Source organism: Mus caroli, unplaced genomic scaffold (assembly GCF_978045245.1).
Source record: "Mus caroli unplaced genomic scaffold, Mus_caroli_1 scaffold_9, whole genome shotgun sequence".
Taxonomy (NCBI): domain Eukaryota; kingdom Metazoa; phylum Chordata; class Mammalia; order Rodentia; family Muridae; genus Mus; species Mus caroli.
The window spans coordinates 32,177,299-32,191,002 of NW_028227264.1; the positions used below are offsets into that span (position 1 = coordinate 32,177,299).

At 37.6% G+C, this 13,704-nt stretch overlaps 1 protein-coding gene across 8 annotated transcripts in view; it reads right to left on the reverse strand.

The window, feature by feature from the left end:
• Window positions 1-13,704, reverse strand: part of Zup1 (zinc finger containing ubiquitin peptidase 1) — a 33,225-nt gene that overhangs the window by 14,919 nt on the left and 4,602 nt on the right. For all 8 annotated transcript variants that reach the window (XM_021174029.3, XM_021174033.3, XM_085842768.1 and 5 more), the window contains 3 exons: window positions 10,206-10,316; window positions 6,760-6,881; window positions 1,675-1,843 (listed from right to left, as the gene is read on the reverse strand). In XM_021174029.3, coding sequence (XP_021029688.1) covers window positions 1,675-1,843; window positions 6,760-6,881; window positions 10,206-10,316 — 402 coding nt within the window. The remainder of the gene's footprint in view (window positions 1-1,674; window positions 1,844-6,759; window positions 6,882-10,205; window positions 10,317-13,704) is intronic.

Consider the following 13,704-nt stretch of genomic DNA (forward strand, 5'->3'; position numbering starts at 1 on the left):
ACTATGAAAAAAACCTTCTTGATACTGACAACTTTTGATATAGACACTGCATTTAAATTATTAGAAGAAGAGGCTTAGACTCCTGATAGTTCAACGCCTGATAGTTCAACAGGAGTTTTATAAATTTTACTGCCAAAGCAATATATTCAACAGAAACCATACTTGACACTGGCGTGTTCCTGAGCTATGGATAGGTATACAATAAGCTATTTTCTACAGTGCTTTCAGTCAGTCACCATATTAGAAAGGAACACCTTGCTAAGTTCCAGTGTTCAGTAGTTTAGATATGTAAAATTCAATTTTAACTTATATTTTCAACTTACAATGATTTATCAACATATAATTCACTATAATTATGCTTCAGCAATTTTATGTTAATTTTTAATTTTCTTTAATATGGCTTTAATAGATGTAAAATTCATGTAGCTTATATTTCTGTATTGTATTCAGTTAACCAAAAGTTTAAGCTAAAGGTTCAGTGACATGACTGTTTTTGTGTATCCAAGAACTTTCTGCCTAGATTGAAGGAGTATTAACAAGTGGGAAGTCTTGTCTGGCACTGTAAATATGGTCAAAATCCCTCTGTGTAGGTAACTCACAGGCCCCATAGGAAAGCTACTATAGTTAAACCAAATGGACATGATATGCCTGTTAAACTGTCTTCTAAATGTTTTATTTACATCCATAGATTAGTATGGTTGTACATTTTCATCAGAGATTCTTTTGATAGTGGGTGTCAGCAACAAGAACTGAGGGAGAATAAATGACCATTTGATAGTCAGTCCTAAATGGGTTATCTACATTAATCCCTCCAAGGCTCAGGAAATATCAAGAAAGGGGGAACTGTTAAACAGCAGAGCCCGAGGAAGAAGAAAAATGTAGAATGCTGTCTTATAGGCATGGCATGGCTGCTGGCTTTCAAACTCAGCAGCAGTGACTATCTTAACAAGACTAAGTTTGTCACAGAGATAAGAGGTGTTCACAAGGATCCACCTATCTCTGTGGATTTACTGACATTAAACCATGATCAGATGAGAGCTAGTAAGGTTCTTCCCCTTCCATGGAAGCTATATGAAGTTAATTAACCATTAATTGGGGGTTGGGGATGAAGAAACATCATTTTTCTTATCCATGCTCCTGTTCATTCATATTCTTGTAATCAACCCTTCATCAAAACCAAATAAAAAAATAAACCAAATAAACACAAACAAATAAAAAACATGTGGAAATAGGGATGAGATGGGGTCAAGAGGTAATGATGGATACTATCTGGGAAGAGGAAATGGGAGCAGCAGAAATTAGGGAACAAAAAAGGGTAATGGGGTGGTGGTGGTGAATATGACCAAAATATACTACATACATATATGAAAATATCATATTGAAACATTATCATATATAATTAATATGTGCTATTAAATTTTTTAAAATCCAGAAGGTTCATTTCCCATTGTTGTGAGTTAATACAACTTAAGCCAAATTATTTTAAGTGAATTATTTATTATAAAAATAGAAGTTTAGAAGTTTTAAAATGTTTTGTAAAAAAAATGTGTGAATATACAATTTCACCTCCAACTATATAAACTATTGACTGAAAATTCAACAAATTCAAGTGGTTTTATTACTCCAGTGGTATATGCAATATTAAAACGGTGGCTTGGATTTTTAAGCACTCACCAGAAGTTTTTGTTTTTCCATCATCAATACCAATAGCTATTGATTCCAACATGTCAGCTTTTCTGCTATGAAATTCAGATGGATGCATTCTTCCCCTATTTACTTCTAGCTCCATATGTCGTAGCTGCTGTTGTTTGTATCCTCCAGAATTATCTAAACCATATTGCCGCTATTGAACATAAAAACAAATAACTTATTTTTATGTCCCTGTACTTCAACCACATGGAAACGTTTAACTTTCATTTTTTTTTTTTTTTTTGGAAATGGATGTTGAAATAGTCTGGTTTATGGATTTTTTTCATACAAGTAAATGTAAAGATTTAATGAAAATTAAACCATACATCCATAACTTAATAATTAGTTATTTCTGTAAGCTTCTGTAACTCTTACAAATAATTAGTTGCTTTTCTTACAGTACAGAAATGAAAGATCTACCTTTCTGTTAAGGTATTAAGAAAGGCAAAATTCCAACAATATTGATGGCTACAAAAGAACTTATGGAAACTTGCTATTTTGTCCCATCGCTGACCCAGTAAGACCTACTTAGTTCATACATCACTCAATCTCAATCATGCTTCATCATAAATGAGCTGTGTTTTTGAAAAATGGACTGAGAGACTCAAACATATAAACTGCCTTTATGGATAAACTTTCTGAGATCTAGACTACTTACAACGTTACATCATTATCATGGTTAATCTTGATTACCACGTTGAAACAATTTTAAAATCACCATGAAAACAAACTTTTGGCCATGTCTGTGTGGTTGTGTCTAGACTGGGTTAATAGCGATAGGAAATCTCTCTACCCTAAATATGGCACTATCCCATGGGGTGAGCTGAATAAGAGGATAAAGGTATTCGTCCCTCTGTTTCATGGCCGTGAATACAATATGAGCAGCAAGCATATCTTCCTCACTTCCTCACACTGTACATAAACCCTCCTCTCTTAAGGTGCTTCTGGTCAGTTATCTAATAAAACCAACAAAAAAGGTATAAGGAAGCTTACATGGAGTGAGCCTCTACTGTAATAAGCCTGACCATGGAGTTCTTAGGCCTCTGGAACTGGTTTGTGACGAGAATTGTGGAAGTTTCAAACTTCAGGCTCAAAAAGTCCTTGAATATTGTGATCAGGGCTTATAGGGCTAGGCACATAGAGTGGAAAGCCCAGAATGCTAGGAAGAATGTAAACAGTGGAAGTTTGGCTCAGCAGGTGTCTCAAGAGGCAAGGTGAGTTCCCAGCTCCTGCTCTTAGCACCATGCCTTCCAGCCTGTCTACACATACTCCACCATAATGATAATAGACTAAGGCTCTAAAACTGTAAGCAAACCCAAATAGATGCTTCCTTTTTTAAGAGTTGGTATGGTATGTCTTCACAATAATAGAACATTAAGATAATTGTAAAAGAGATATGGACATTAACAGAGAAAAAGGGCACTATGCACTGAGATCAAAGGAACCTTTATTCCATCCACTAAAGGCTCCACCTAATAAAAAAGAGCAATTCATTAGAAAGGAACGGGCCAAAACTGAGACTGCCACTGAAGGGTTCTCTAAAAACAAACAAAAACAAAAGCAAAAAAAAACCCCTATCATATAGGAAAGTGTTTTCCCACGGTTGGAATACTAGGTTAATTGCAACTGTGCTCCAAGGGGCACGGCTCTATCCCAAGATAGTAGGCAGAATTTGACTATTGTCTAAGTGGTACTGATTTTGCAAGTAGGAAAGATGCATGATTCATTGGGTTTTACACTATGGTTCTAGAGAGGCAATGAGGCCATGAATGTGCAGAGTCCTCCAATAGCCACGTCCCAACAAGGAGGCCCCAAGAGGTCAGGGAGTAAAGCTGTGAAGATAAAGCAGAAATTGTAATAGAGATCCTAGGGTACTGGCGATAACAGTAGTCTATGTGCTGAGGAAAGTAGGCACAAAGTGAAAATGGCCCAAAAGAAGGCTATCTGTGCTACAGGCAGCAAAGCAGGAAAGGCAGGACCACCCAAGCTCCCTGGAGCCCTGTTGTTCCATCAAAAGTCGCAGATACCTAACACAGAGCTACAGGGTTTGGTGCTTGCTCAGCTGCACTGTGTTTTTGCATTGGTCTCATATTTCTTTTGCTATGTCATCGTTCTTCCTTTTTGGAATCAGGACCCCCACTCTGCACCATCATATAGTAAAAGCACAAAGTGTGTTTTGTAATATTATACAGGCTAAGAGACTGGTTAAACCTCACAAGAGACTGCACTTATACTGTATTAAAAGACCATGAAATCCTTTGAAGTCATAGAGAATATAAGGTGCATTATGAAATAGTATGCATCTTGTTTTTGTCTGTTACAGGATATTAATTTATAGTTAAGATAGTATCTTTTGATACCTAAAGACAGGTATCAAAAGATACTCTATAGTTTTGAATAGTACTGACACCATTAAAGACTATGGGTAGTTGGACTGAATGCCTCTGTCCATGATGAGATAGCCATGAGTCTATGGAGACAAGTGCTGGAAGACTATAGTTTAAAAGTCATGAGTTTTGGGGCCAGAAAGATAGCTCAGTGGTTAAAAGCACTGCCTACCCTTGCAGAAGTCCTGAGTTCAATTCCCAGCAACCACATGGTGGCTCACAACCATCTATAATTGGATACAATGCCCTCTTCTGGTGTTTCTGAAGATATCGACATGTACTTACATGCATAAAACAAGTAAATAAATCTTTTTTTAAAATGTGATGTGTTTGGGTGTCAAGGTGACAAACAGAGTTGCAATAGTATATTTTGACTGTCAACTTGATGGGTTTTTGAAAAAGCTTGGAGATCTGGTGTGTAAAAGTGTCTATCATGCAAGGCTAATAATGTACTGAGTTAAATCTCTGAAACCCATAGTAGAAGGGCAGAACCGATTCCCCAATGTTGTTCTCTGATTTCCACATATGCTGTATGGCATTGGGCAAGAAATATACACACACAAGTGCACAAAGTAATAAAATAAAATAAAAATCATCATGGAAACAAACTCTGGGAAATTAATATGAGAGAGCTTATCAATCTGGTTAGTTAAAGTGGTAAACCTCCTTTGAATATGGATGGGACAATCCAATGGGTTGGCTTCCAGACTGAATAGAAAGGACAAAGTGTAGTGAGACCTGTAACCATTCTGTTGTTTCCTTAACTGTGGATGCAGAAAAACCTCCTATTCTCCCTGCCATGCCTTCGGTACTGTGACAGATTGTATCCCCTCAAACTGTAAGCCAAATGAACACTCCCCACTTTATGTTGCTTCTTGTCAGGTATTTGATCACAGCTACACGTATCTACCATAATAACAAACCTTTTTAAATGTCAGGGACTTTCTGTATTGTTGATACTCAAAAGGCTTCATATATTTTTATGGTGTTGCACTTTGACCATGAAACTACAAACCCTGTTTTGAATACTTGTGTCTCACACAAAGATGCTATTTTGGGAGGCTTTTATAGAACCTGTAGGAAGTTGTGCTTCCCTGGCAAAAACAGGCCAGTAAAAAACAGGTCCAATTCCTGCCATACCATCGGCTTCCTGTTTGTTCCAGTGTAATGTGAATGGCCTCACCAAGTGTTTCCCACTATGATAGCCTGAAACTGTGAGTTCAAATAAACAATTCCTCCCTTACATGTTTCTGTAGACAAGTAGGATCACAATACTATAAAAAACTAATATGTATGGCAAAAAAAAAAAAAAAAAGACTTAGAAAAAAAAAACAACTTTTCTTGTCTGAATTCTAATATTAAAAAAAATTGTAAATAAATAAATAACCAATGAATAATAGGGGGTGGAGGATCCTAAATTAGATCTTCCAAAACAATTTTCAAGGAAAACCAGTCCTGTGTAAGATGTCTGGAAAAAAAAATTCAGAAGAAAAGTGTACGCATAGTACACAATGCTAAAGACTTTCAGATGTACATAAATCTGGAAACATTTTTAGGTATGTTCATAAACCCTACATATTTATACTATACTATCCTGTTCACACATACAAATGACATTAAAACTCTACAAATATTATCAGTACAAATAACCATAGTTCACAAATCAGAAATGAAAAGGGAGAAACATTAAACTTTTTAATGCATTAAAACCCCTCAGATGCTGCCACTTTCGTCCAGTAGATAACTTCCTTCACATAAGGAAAATGTGCCCTCAAACATCATAAACCGCTAAATTCTGAACAGTCACTAGAATAAAAAATGTCTTAATTGTATTCTTTCAAGGAATCTAAGACTAAGGAGAGATACACAATAGCTTTAAGTAAACAGATTCTCAACACAGTGCATCAACCCACGTCAACCTCATATCAACCCAACATCTGCATAGCTTTACAGGCACACTTTACTACCTAATGGTTGTCTAATCCAGGGGGAAAAAAAAAAATCACTAAATACTTTTATTTTCCTTCTTCATTTAAAGACAAGAAAGAAAAAACAAAAACAACAAAACCCTGTGGGTTTCCTGTGAAGACTTTCACATACTTTATCTGAAATGATTATTCTAATCTGAACATTGTTCTGGGGGGTTTTGTTTGTTTGTAATGTGCCCCAGGTTGGTCTCAAACTCAAGAGATTCACCTTCCTCTGTCTCCATAGTGTTAGAATTAGTCAAGAATCACTACTTTTTTTTTTTTTATTTTACTGTGCATGCCTGTGAGTGCATGCATGTGTGTGTGTATGTGCATGTGCATGTGTGTGTACACATGTGCATGTGTGGGTAACAAGCAAGAATGGGATTGCCTGGAGCTGGAATTATAATTAGTTATAAGCTGCCTGAAGTAGGGGCTAGAAAATGAATCCAGGTCCTTTGCCACAGCAGTAAGCACTCTTAACCACTGAGCCATCTCTCCATCTCTGGAAAAGAGCTACTTTTAAACACCCCCCCCAATAAACTATAAAGTACGCAGATAAAAATATTTTTTATATAACATGGACAGACTAGTAAAAATCTTTTGAACCTTAGCTTTTAATAGCATACCCACATTTCTAAACATAGGTAAACATCTCACAATCACATTTAGGGAACAAGAACTCTATTCAATAAACCTGTTACTAATCTTTGTACCTGCAACTTCTGAAACTCTTCCCTTTCTTGTCTTGATTCTTCAGATTTCCTCTTTCTGTCTTCTTCTTGCTGAAGCCGGTGAGCTAATTCTCTGTCACTAGAACACTGGACTCTGTCCATGCCTATTGGAGAGTAACAACCCAGATTCAGTCAGTGCCTATGCTCTAACAAGCATTTCTCCTTAACTAGCGAATGTGAACATCCTAACACCTTTAGGAAGTATCACCTGCTGAGAAAGACAAAAGGTTGAGAGGGTGAATGACTCTTGTCATTGATGTCTCTGAACACAACTAATGGAGAGAATGAAGAAAATAATAAAGAATATAAAATATATATATTCCCAACCTCCAACTGTTTCACTACAGTTAAGTTTTCAGCCGAACAAGCTGAATAATTTTATACCTTAATGCTTCCTCTCTCAGTGAAACTCAGATATTTTAGTCAAAGGCTTCTGTACTGTATCTTGTTTCCTAGATTCTTTACTGGTTAGCATCCTCCAGTAAAATAGGACTGAGAGCAAAATACACCACACACAAGTGCATATGCACACACACACACACACACACACACACACAGAGGGGGTGGGGGGGAGAGAAAGAGAGAGAGAGACAGAGAGACAGAAACCATCATTAAATATCATGAATCACACGGGAATGAATTACATAATGATACATTCTTTATAGCCTGAGAGACAGAGAAACCAATAGTGAGAAAGTTGAAAGTGGCAGAACCAGTTGGGCAACATCAGTGATCCCAGTATGAGGTCAAAGGCTCAAAATTTCTGGTAGGGATTATCATAAGAGTCACTGAGTCCAAAAGCCAAATACCCTGGAGTTTAAGGCAAGGAGCAGCTGCAGAAAAAAGAAAAAGTCCCAATCCAGAAGGAAGAGCCAAAGTGAGTTTGCCCCTTCTTCAGCTTTCCTGGTCCGTCTAGAATCCTAGTTACATCAGATGCTACCTGCCCACACTGAATGCAGATCTTCATTCTGTTTGCCAACACATGCATCAGTTTTTCTTAGAAACACCCTCAGAGTCACACCCAGAAGAAACAGTTATGGAGTCTTCTGGGTATTCCTCAATTCAGAGACAGTACAATCCACAAACCTGTTGATTTAATTCTAAAACTGAATATTCTTTCTTGCAAACCTCTCAGCTGTTGTTACACCTTCCTACTAGGTTCTCCCTTCCATTCTTGGTCATGTAATTCACAACTGATTTTTAGCATGCCCCGAGACTATTTTCATTGGTTTATAGAATATCAATACAAAGCCTATCCATAAAGTAAGAATTACCAGAGATTCTGCTTTGAAAAGGTTACCCCTTCCACAACATCCTCTTACAATCTTATTCAAAGGAAAACAGCTGTGCTGGCTAGTTTTTGTCAACTTGACACAAGCTAGAGTTTACACATAGACAGCCATAGCTACATAGTGAAACTGTCTCAAAAAACAAACAATAACAATAACGAAAGATTGAGTGTAGGCAAGTCTGTAGTGTGTTTCACAGTGACTGGTGTTGGAAGGTTCTGCCATTTTGGGTGGTGTCACCCCTGGGCTGATGGTCCTGGGTGCTCTAAGAAAGAAGACTTGAACAAGCCAAGAGAAAACAAGCCAGTCAGAAGCACTTCATGGCCTATGCTCCTGCCTACAGGTTCCTGCCTTGGGTTCCTGCCTTAAGTTCCTACCCTGACTTCCCTCAGTGGTAGAAAACATCATTAAATATCATGAATCACATGGTTATCTGGAAATGTTTAGATAAAATAAACCCTTTCCTCCCCAGGCTGCTTATATTAGTAGTGTTTTATTACAGCAACAGGAACCCTAAACAACAATGACATGCCAACTGGAGTAAACAGTAGAAGACTAGTGATGTGGAATAATCTTCCATCAATGCTCTAGTGGTTTTTCCTCTTGTGGTTATGAACAAAGCAGGTACATGATGCAGAGATCATGATTATTGGCAGTAAGTCACCAGGACACTAAACTCTCCCACTTGACCAGTACTTGTTTACATACTCGCAAATACTGAGAGTAATAAAAATGTAAACAACTTCTCTTAGAGGTCTCTTATTTTTCAGTGGCCCTAAGAGACTCATACAAGACCCTACACCTTTAATACTATCGAAAAGGACAGACAACAGACCCAGGGGATAGCTCAGTCAGGAAAAGGCTTGCCTCACAGACATAAGAACCTAAGTTCAGTGTCCAGAACCATGTAAAACATGTGGGTGTGGTTGTCCATGATTGTAATTCCAGCATTAGGGATGTGGAGGTAGGAGCAAATTTGATTTGTGTGCTCCAAGATAGTAAGAGACCCATCTTAAAGGAGTTGTATAGCATTCCTAAGGATGACATCCAAGGTTGTCATATGGTGTCCACACAGGCACATACCTACTTACAAGCACTGAGACACACATGAACACACATACAATGTAAGAAGAGAGAAAACAGAAGAAAAATGCTGTAACTTATTATTACACTGATTATTTTAGAAGGCAACCAACTGGAAACACTTAGTGAGACTTTTAAATTACTATTGTGGAACAATTTCCTTGAGATTGAAACATTTCACTCTGCACAGTAGCTCTTTTAACAGAAAGATAAACAAAAAAACAAACAAACAAAAAAAGCTTTAGGAAGTCCCTAAAACTGACTAGATGCACTAGGCTCCTTCCCTGCTAGAGTAAGTAACAAAAGTTGACAGAAGGGAGCCAAGCTGCAGACTCTCAGACAAGCTCCTGTTGAAGAAGAGGTTTAGAACAACTGAGTCACTTGGAAAGAACACTCCAACCACCTGAGCAGCTTACAGGCTGTGCAGTATGCTCCAGGTTTCCCAGATTTTGTGAGCAATTCCCCTATTACTGAATGGGCCTTGGTGATACATCTGTCTTTGAGTCATATGTACAACTGTAAAGTAACCCCTCATCCATACTCCTGTAAGTGATGCAAATAAAATTTATCAGTTCACCAAAGTGGACTTTGGTAGCACCAATACTTGGGTCTACCATGGGTAGATGCGTGTGTTGTATCTCCCCAGAAATCATTTTGTCACACAACAGTTATAAAGTCCACGTAAATTCACAGTTTGTAAAATTAGCAGCTTCTTAGTTCAAAAATTTTGATGGCTAAATGTTAAAGTAACTTCACTACTTTAAACCAATGAAAAAACAGCCTCAACTTGTCAATGAAAACTTTAGAAAGGCACACAGTTTAAAAAGTACTATCTTAAACAAGGAGCCTCCACATATCAGAGCAAAACCAAGGATCACCACAATTCATACTTTACAACTTTTCTGCAAAATAACTTCAAGGAAAGCAGTGCAGCTACATGAGAATTATCTAAAGAACAGATATACTTTTAAATGGCACGACTTTATTCATGGTATTAACCTGAGAGATATGTATTCTAGGAAGCAGAAACTGAAATATTTCTAGGCATAAACATACCTTGTTGAAAGCTGCTTTCTTCTAAATGCAAGTCCACATGTTCTTGGAGAATATGGTAATTTGTACAGACAAGCCCACACATGGGACAGTCATAGAGTGGTTGATGACAGTCTGTATTAGATAGAAACAAAAGTAGGATAGTTTAATTTTCTGGATTTTTAGACTTCTCACCCCATGTCAAGGGCTATCAACTTTATGAGTAGAATGCTTTTGTAGTTAGCATTAGCATATCACCAGGCACAGTGGTACACACTTCTAATCATGGCACTCAGGGGCAGAGACAATCAGATTTCTGTGAGTTAAAGTCAGTCTGGTCCGACATCAACTTGCAGGTCAGCCAAGGCTATACTGAGACCCTGCCTCAATAAATAAATAAACCAAACACATCAAAGACCTTCTAATACTTTTTACCCTTGTTTTAAAATAAAAGCCCTTTATAATTGGATTTAAAAGCTACTTCTTTGGGGGCCAGTGAGATTGGTGAGTGGATAAAGGTGCTGGCCATTAAGCCTGATGACCTGAGCTTGATATCTGGGACCCACATTGTGACGTAAGCAACTCCCTGACCTCCACATGTGTGCTATGGCAAAAATACAACAGATGCAAAATAAATATATGCAACTTTGAGGTTAATATTTGTACTAATTTCACAATATTGTTTGAACACTGTTGGTGCTTATGTCGGCCCTGGATGATGAGTACACTGAATGGTGATAGCTAATCTGTGAGACTTAGGGTTTTGGTAATAAAATAGAGTATTAAATGATGTGAGTAAGGCACAATGGGTTAATGTCTAACTTTTTTTAAATGAATAAAATTACTTTTCTACTTCTATAGACAAAATGAGAGACTGATTAATAGTATAGATCTCTCTTACCACTCTAGAATAAGAAAATAATAAACATTCACAACAGTGGTTTAAATAAGCCAAGTAAAAAGGAAAACTAAAACAAAGTGGTTACAAGTCTGGATAGAAATGTGGGAGCTAAATTCCCAGTATTCACCATGCCAAGTAGACAGACACTGAACCCAAGTGCACAAAGTTCAGCTCTGAAGTCATACTGCCTGCATAGGAACAGGAGATTAAAGAGATGACTCCAACAGGCAAGGCCAGAACAGGAGCCTAGCAATAACAGCTCTAGAAGAGGGGCCCAGAATTATATACAGACACAGAAAGAAAGCACTAAGCAACTTATACATATAAGGCCTAGTCTAACATGAATGCAAAAATGCCACGTTGAAGGAACCATAAAGCTTCAGTGGGAAAGGATAATATTAAAAACTTTCATAATAGATGAATAGTAAGATTTCAATTATGAAACACAGTAGGAGTTCTAGTCCCAAGAAAGGCAGTCCAGAACGGACTAAGCACCTGCTGACACAATCCAGCAGCTACTTAGGAAGCTGAGGCAGGAGGTTCAGAGTTCAGTACCAGCTTGAGCTACATAGTCAGACCATATTTCTAAATTAATTTAATAAAAACAGGAAAGCTAATCATATCTACTAAATCTAAAAGGATAAATAAATGTGCTTTTACTTAGTAATTGAATCTTTGGGAATTTATATAAAAATTATTAAAATATCAGTAAGTAGAATTACATGTTAACACGTATTATTACTCTTTAATAACACATATACACAGTTCCGAAAATAAGTGCAAACTGAAAACACTAATGGAAAGCTGTAAAGGAATATAACCTAAAGTGTATAAAGTCAATAGAGTACTAAATTACTGAAAGAAAGGAGAGAGCTGAATCTTTGCAAACATGTTCCAAAACATCACTAAGAGATAAGAGTGGCATCCATAAACAATGCTGTAGGGTATTCGAGGTCTCAGAGCTAGTGGCCAGAACTCTTTGCTTCTCCCTCTGGTCACTGTATTACAACAGACCAAGTCGGGCTGGTGAGATGGCTCAGTGGGTAAGAGCACCCTACTGCTCTTCCGAAGGTCCAGAGTTCAAATCCCAGCAACCACATGGTGGCTCACAACCATCCGTAACGAGATCTGGCTCCCTCTTCTGGAGTGTCTGAAGACAGCTACAGTGTACTTACATACAATAAATAATAAATAAATCTTTAAAAAAAATTTCTAACAACAGACCAAGTCCTCATTACTTCCAGTTTGAACTCATCATCAGCTTCTTAACATTTAACTCAAGTGCCTCATTCACATCTGCCTATCGTCTCTTTGGCCACCAGAAATCTACCAGGGTAGCCATCACTGTTCAATGGACTCATCCAAGGCTGACATAAGCACCAACACCATCAATGACTCAGATCATTGGCTACCATCAGTAGTCAGCATCTGACTCTTAGCAGTGTTTAACTGTAGGCATTCTTTTCACTACTCTGATGCAAGCTATCACCCTTTCTCATCCCCCAACCTCCTCCCCCGGGCCTCAAGCCCTAGAAATCACAGCATGCCACCAGTCAGCTGCAAAGTAGTCTCTGTACACTCCTCTTCCTGTGTTAACAGGCTCTGGTTGGCCCCATTTTCTTACACAGAAAGGATTTCAATTTCTCATTTCATAATCCCAAGAAGAGAACATGTCTCCTTCACTCCCTTTCTAACCACTGTTCAAAACCTTCTTCAAAAGCACCACTGCTCTGCTAGTTTCTGTCTCTGCACTATGGAACTATAAGCTTCATTAGCTAATCTTCTCTTAAATACTAGATACTTATTTTCCTTTACTTAAAATGTCAGCACCTGGACCAATATCCTGTCCTAGCCCTTTTATGAGTTGGAATGGGTGCTTATCTTCACTGCACTAATCTTTTCCTTTACTCCAATTTAGCCAACTGTGTAATTATATCCCTGGCGTATCATAACCAATGTCTGTCAACCTCTGAAGTCTATTCATAACATCCCTGATCTACTTTTCTCTAGCCTTCTACCTCACCACTCGTGATTCCTCCATTCTGGTCACTGGCCTGACTACAATCTGCTATATTAAATATATACAAAGGCACTATACTTCTCATTATTTATCTCTCATTTTCCTGTGCCTAAAGGTTAATTAAATTGAGCTGACCCAACTCTACGCATGACAAGCAGGTTCTTTTTTCACAGCAAACCACACTTGGTGGCTGAGAATCAGTGTACCCACACAGCAAATGTCTGCTGTCTTCATCAGCGGTGGCTCCTGTTTTGGCTCATGCAGTTTTCCTGTGTAGTGAGCGGGTAATGAATCATCTACAGAGATTATTGAGCTAAATGAATGGACAACTATCAAAATAAAAGTTGCACAAGACTAAACACCTTAATTATATGTAAAGGTTGACAATGTTTCTATAAACTTGCAAAAGTTAATAAAAGAACAAGTATAATGAAAAATGTGAGAAATCTTTATAAAGTGATATAAGTGAAAACCTGAATTAATGTGAAAATGGATGATAACTTAATATCAAACAACAGGTCACAGAATTTTCATGAAATTTAACAAAATGGTCCTAAAAATTAAGCAAAAAAAAAAAGAACAACTGGAGCAATGTCTCAGCT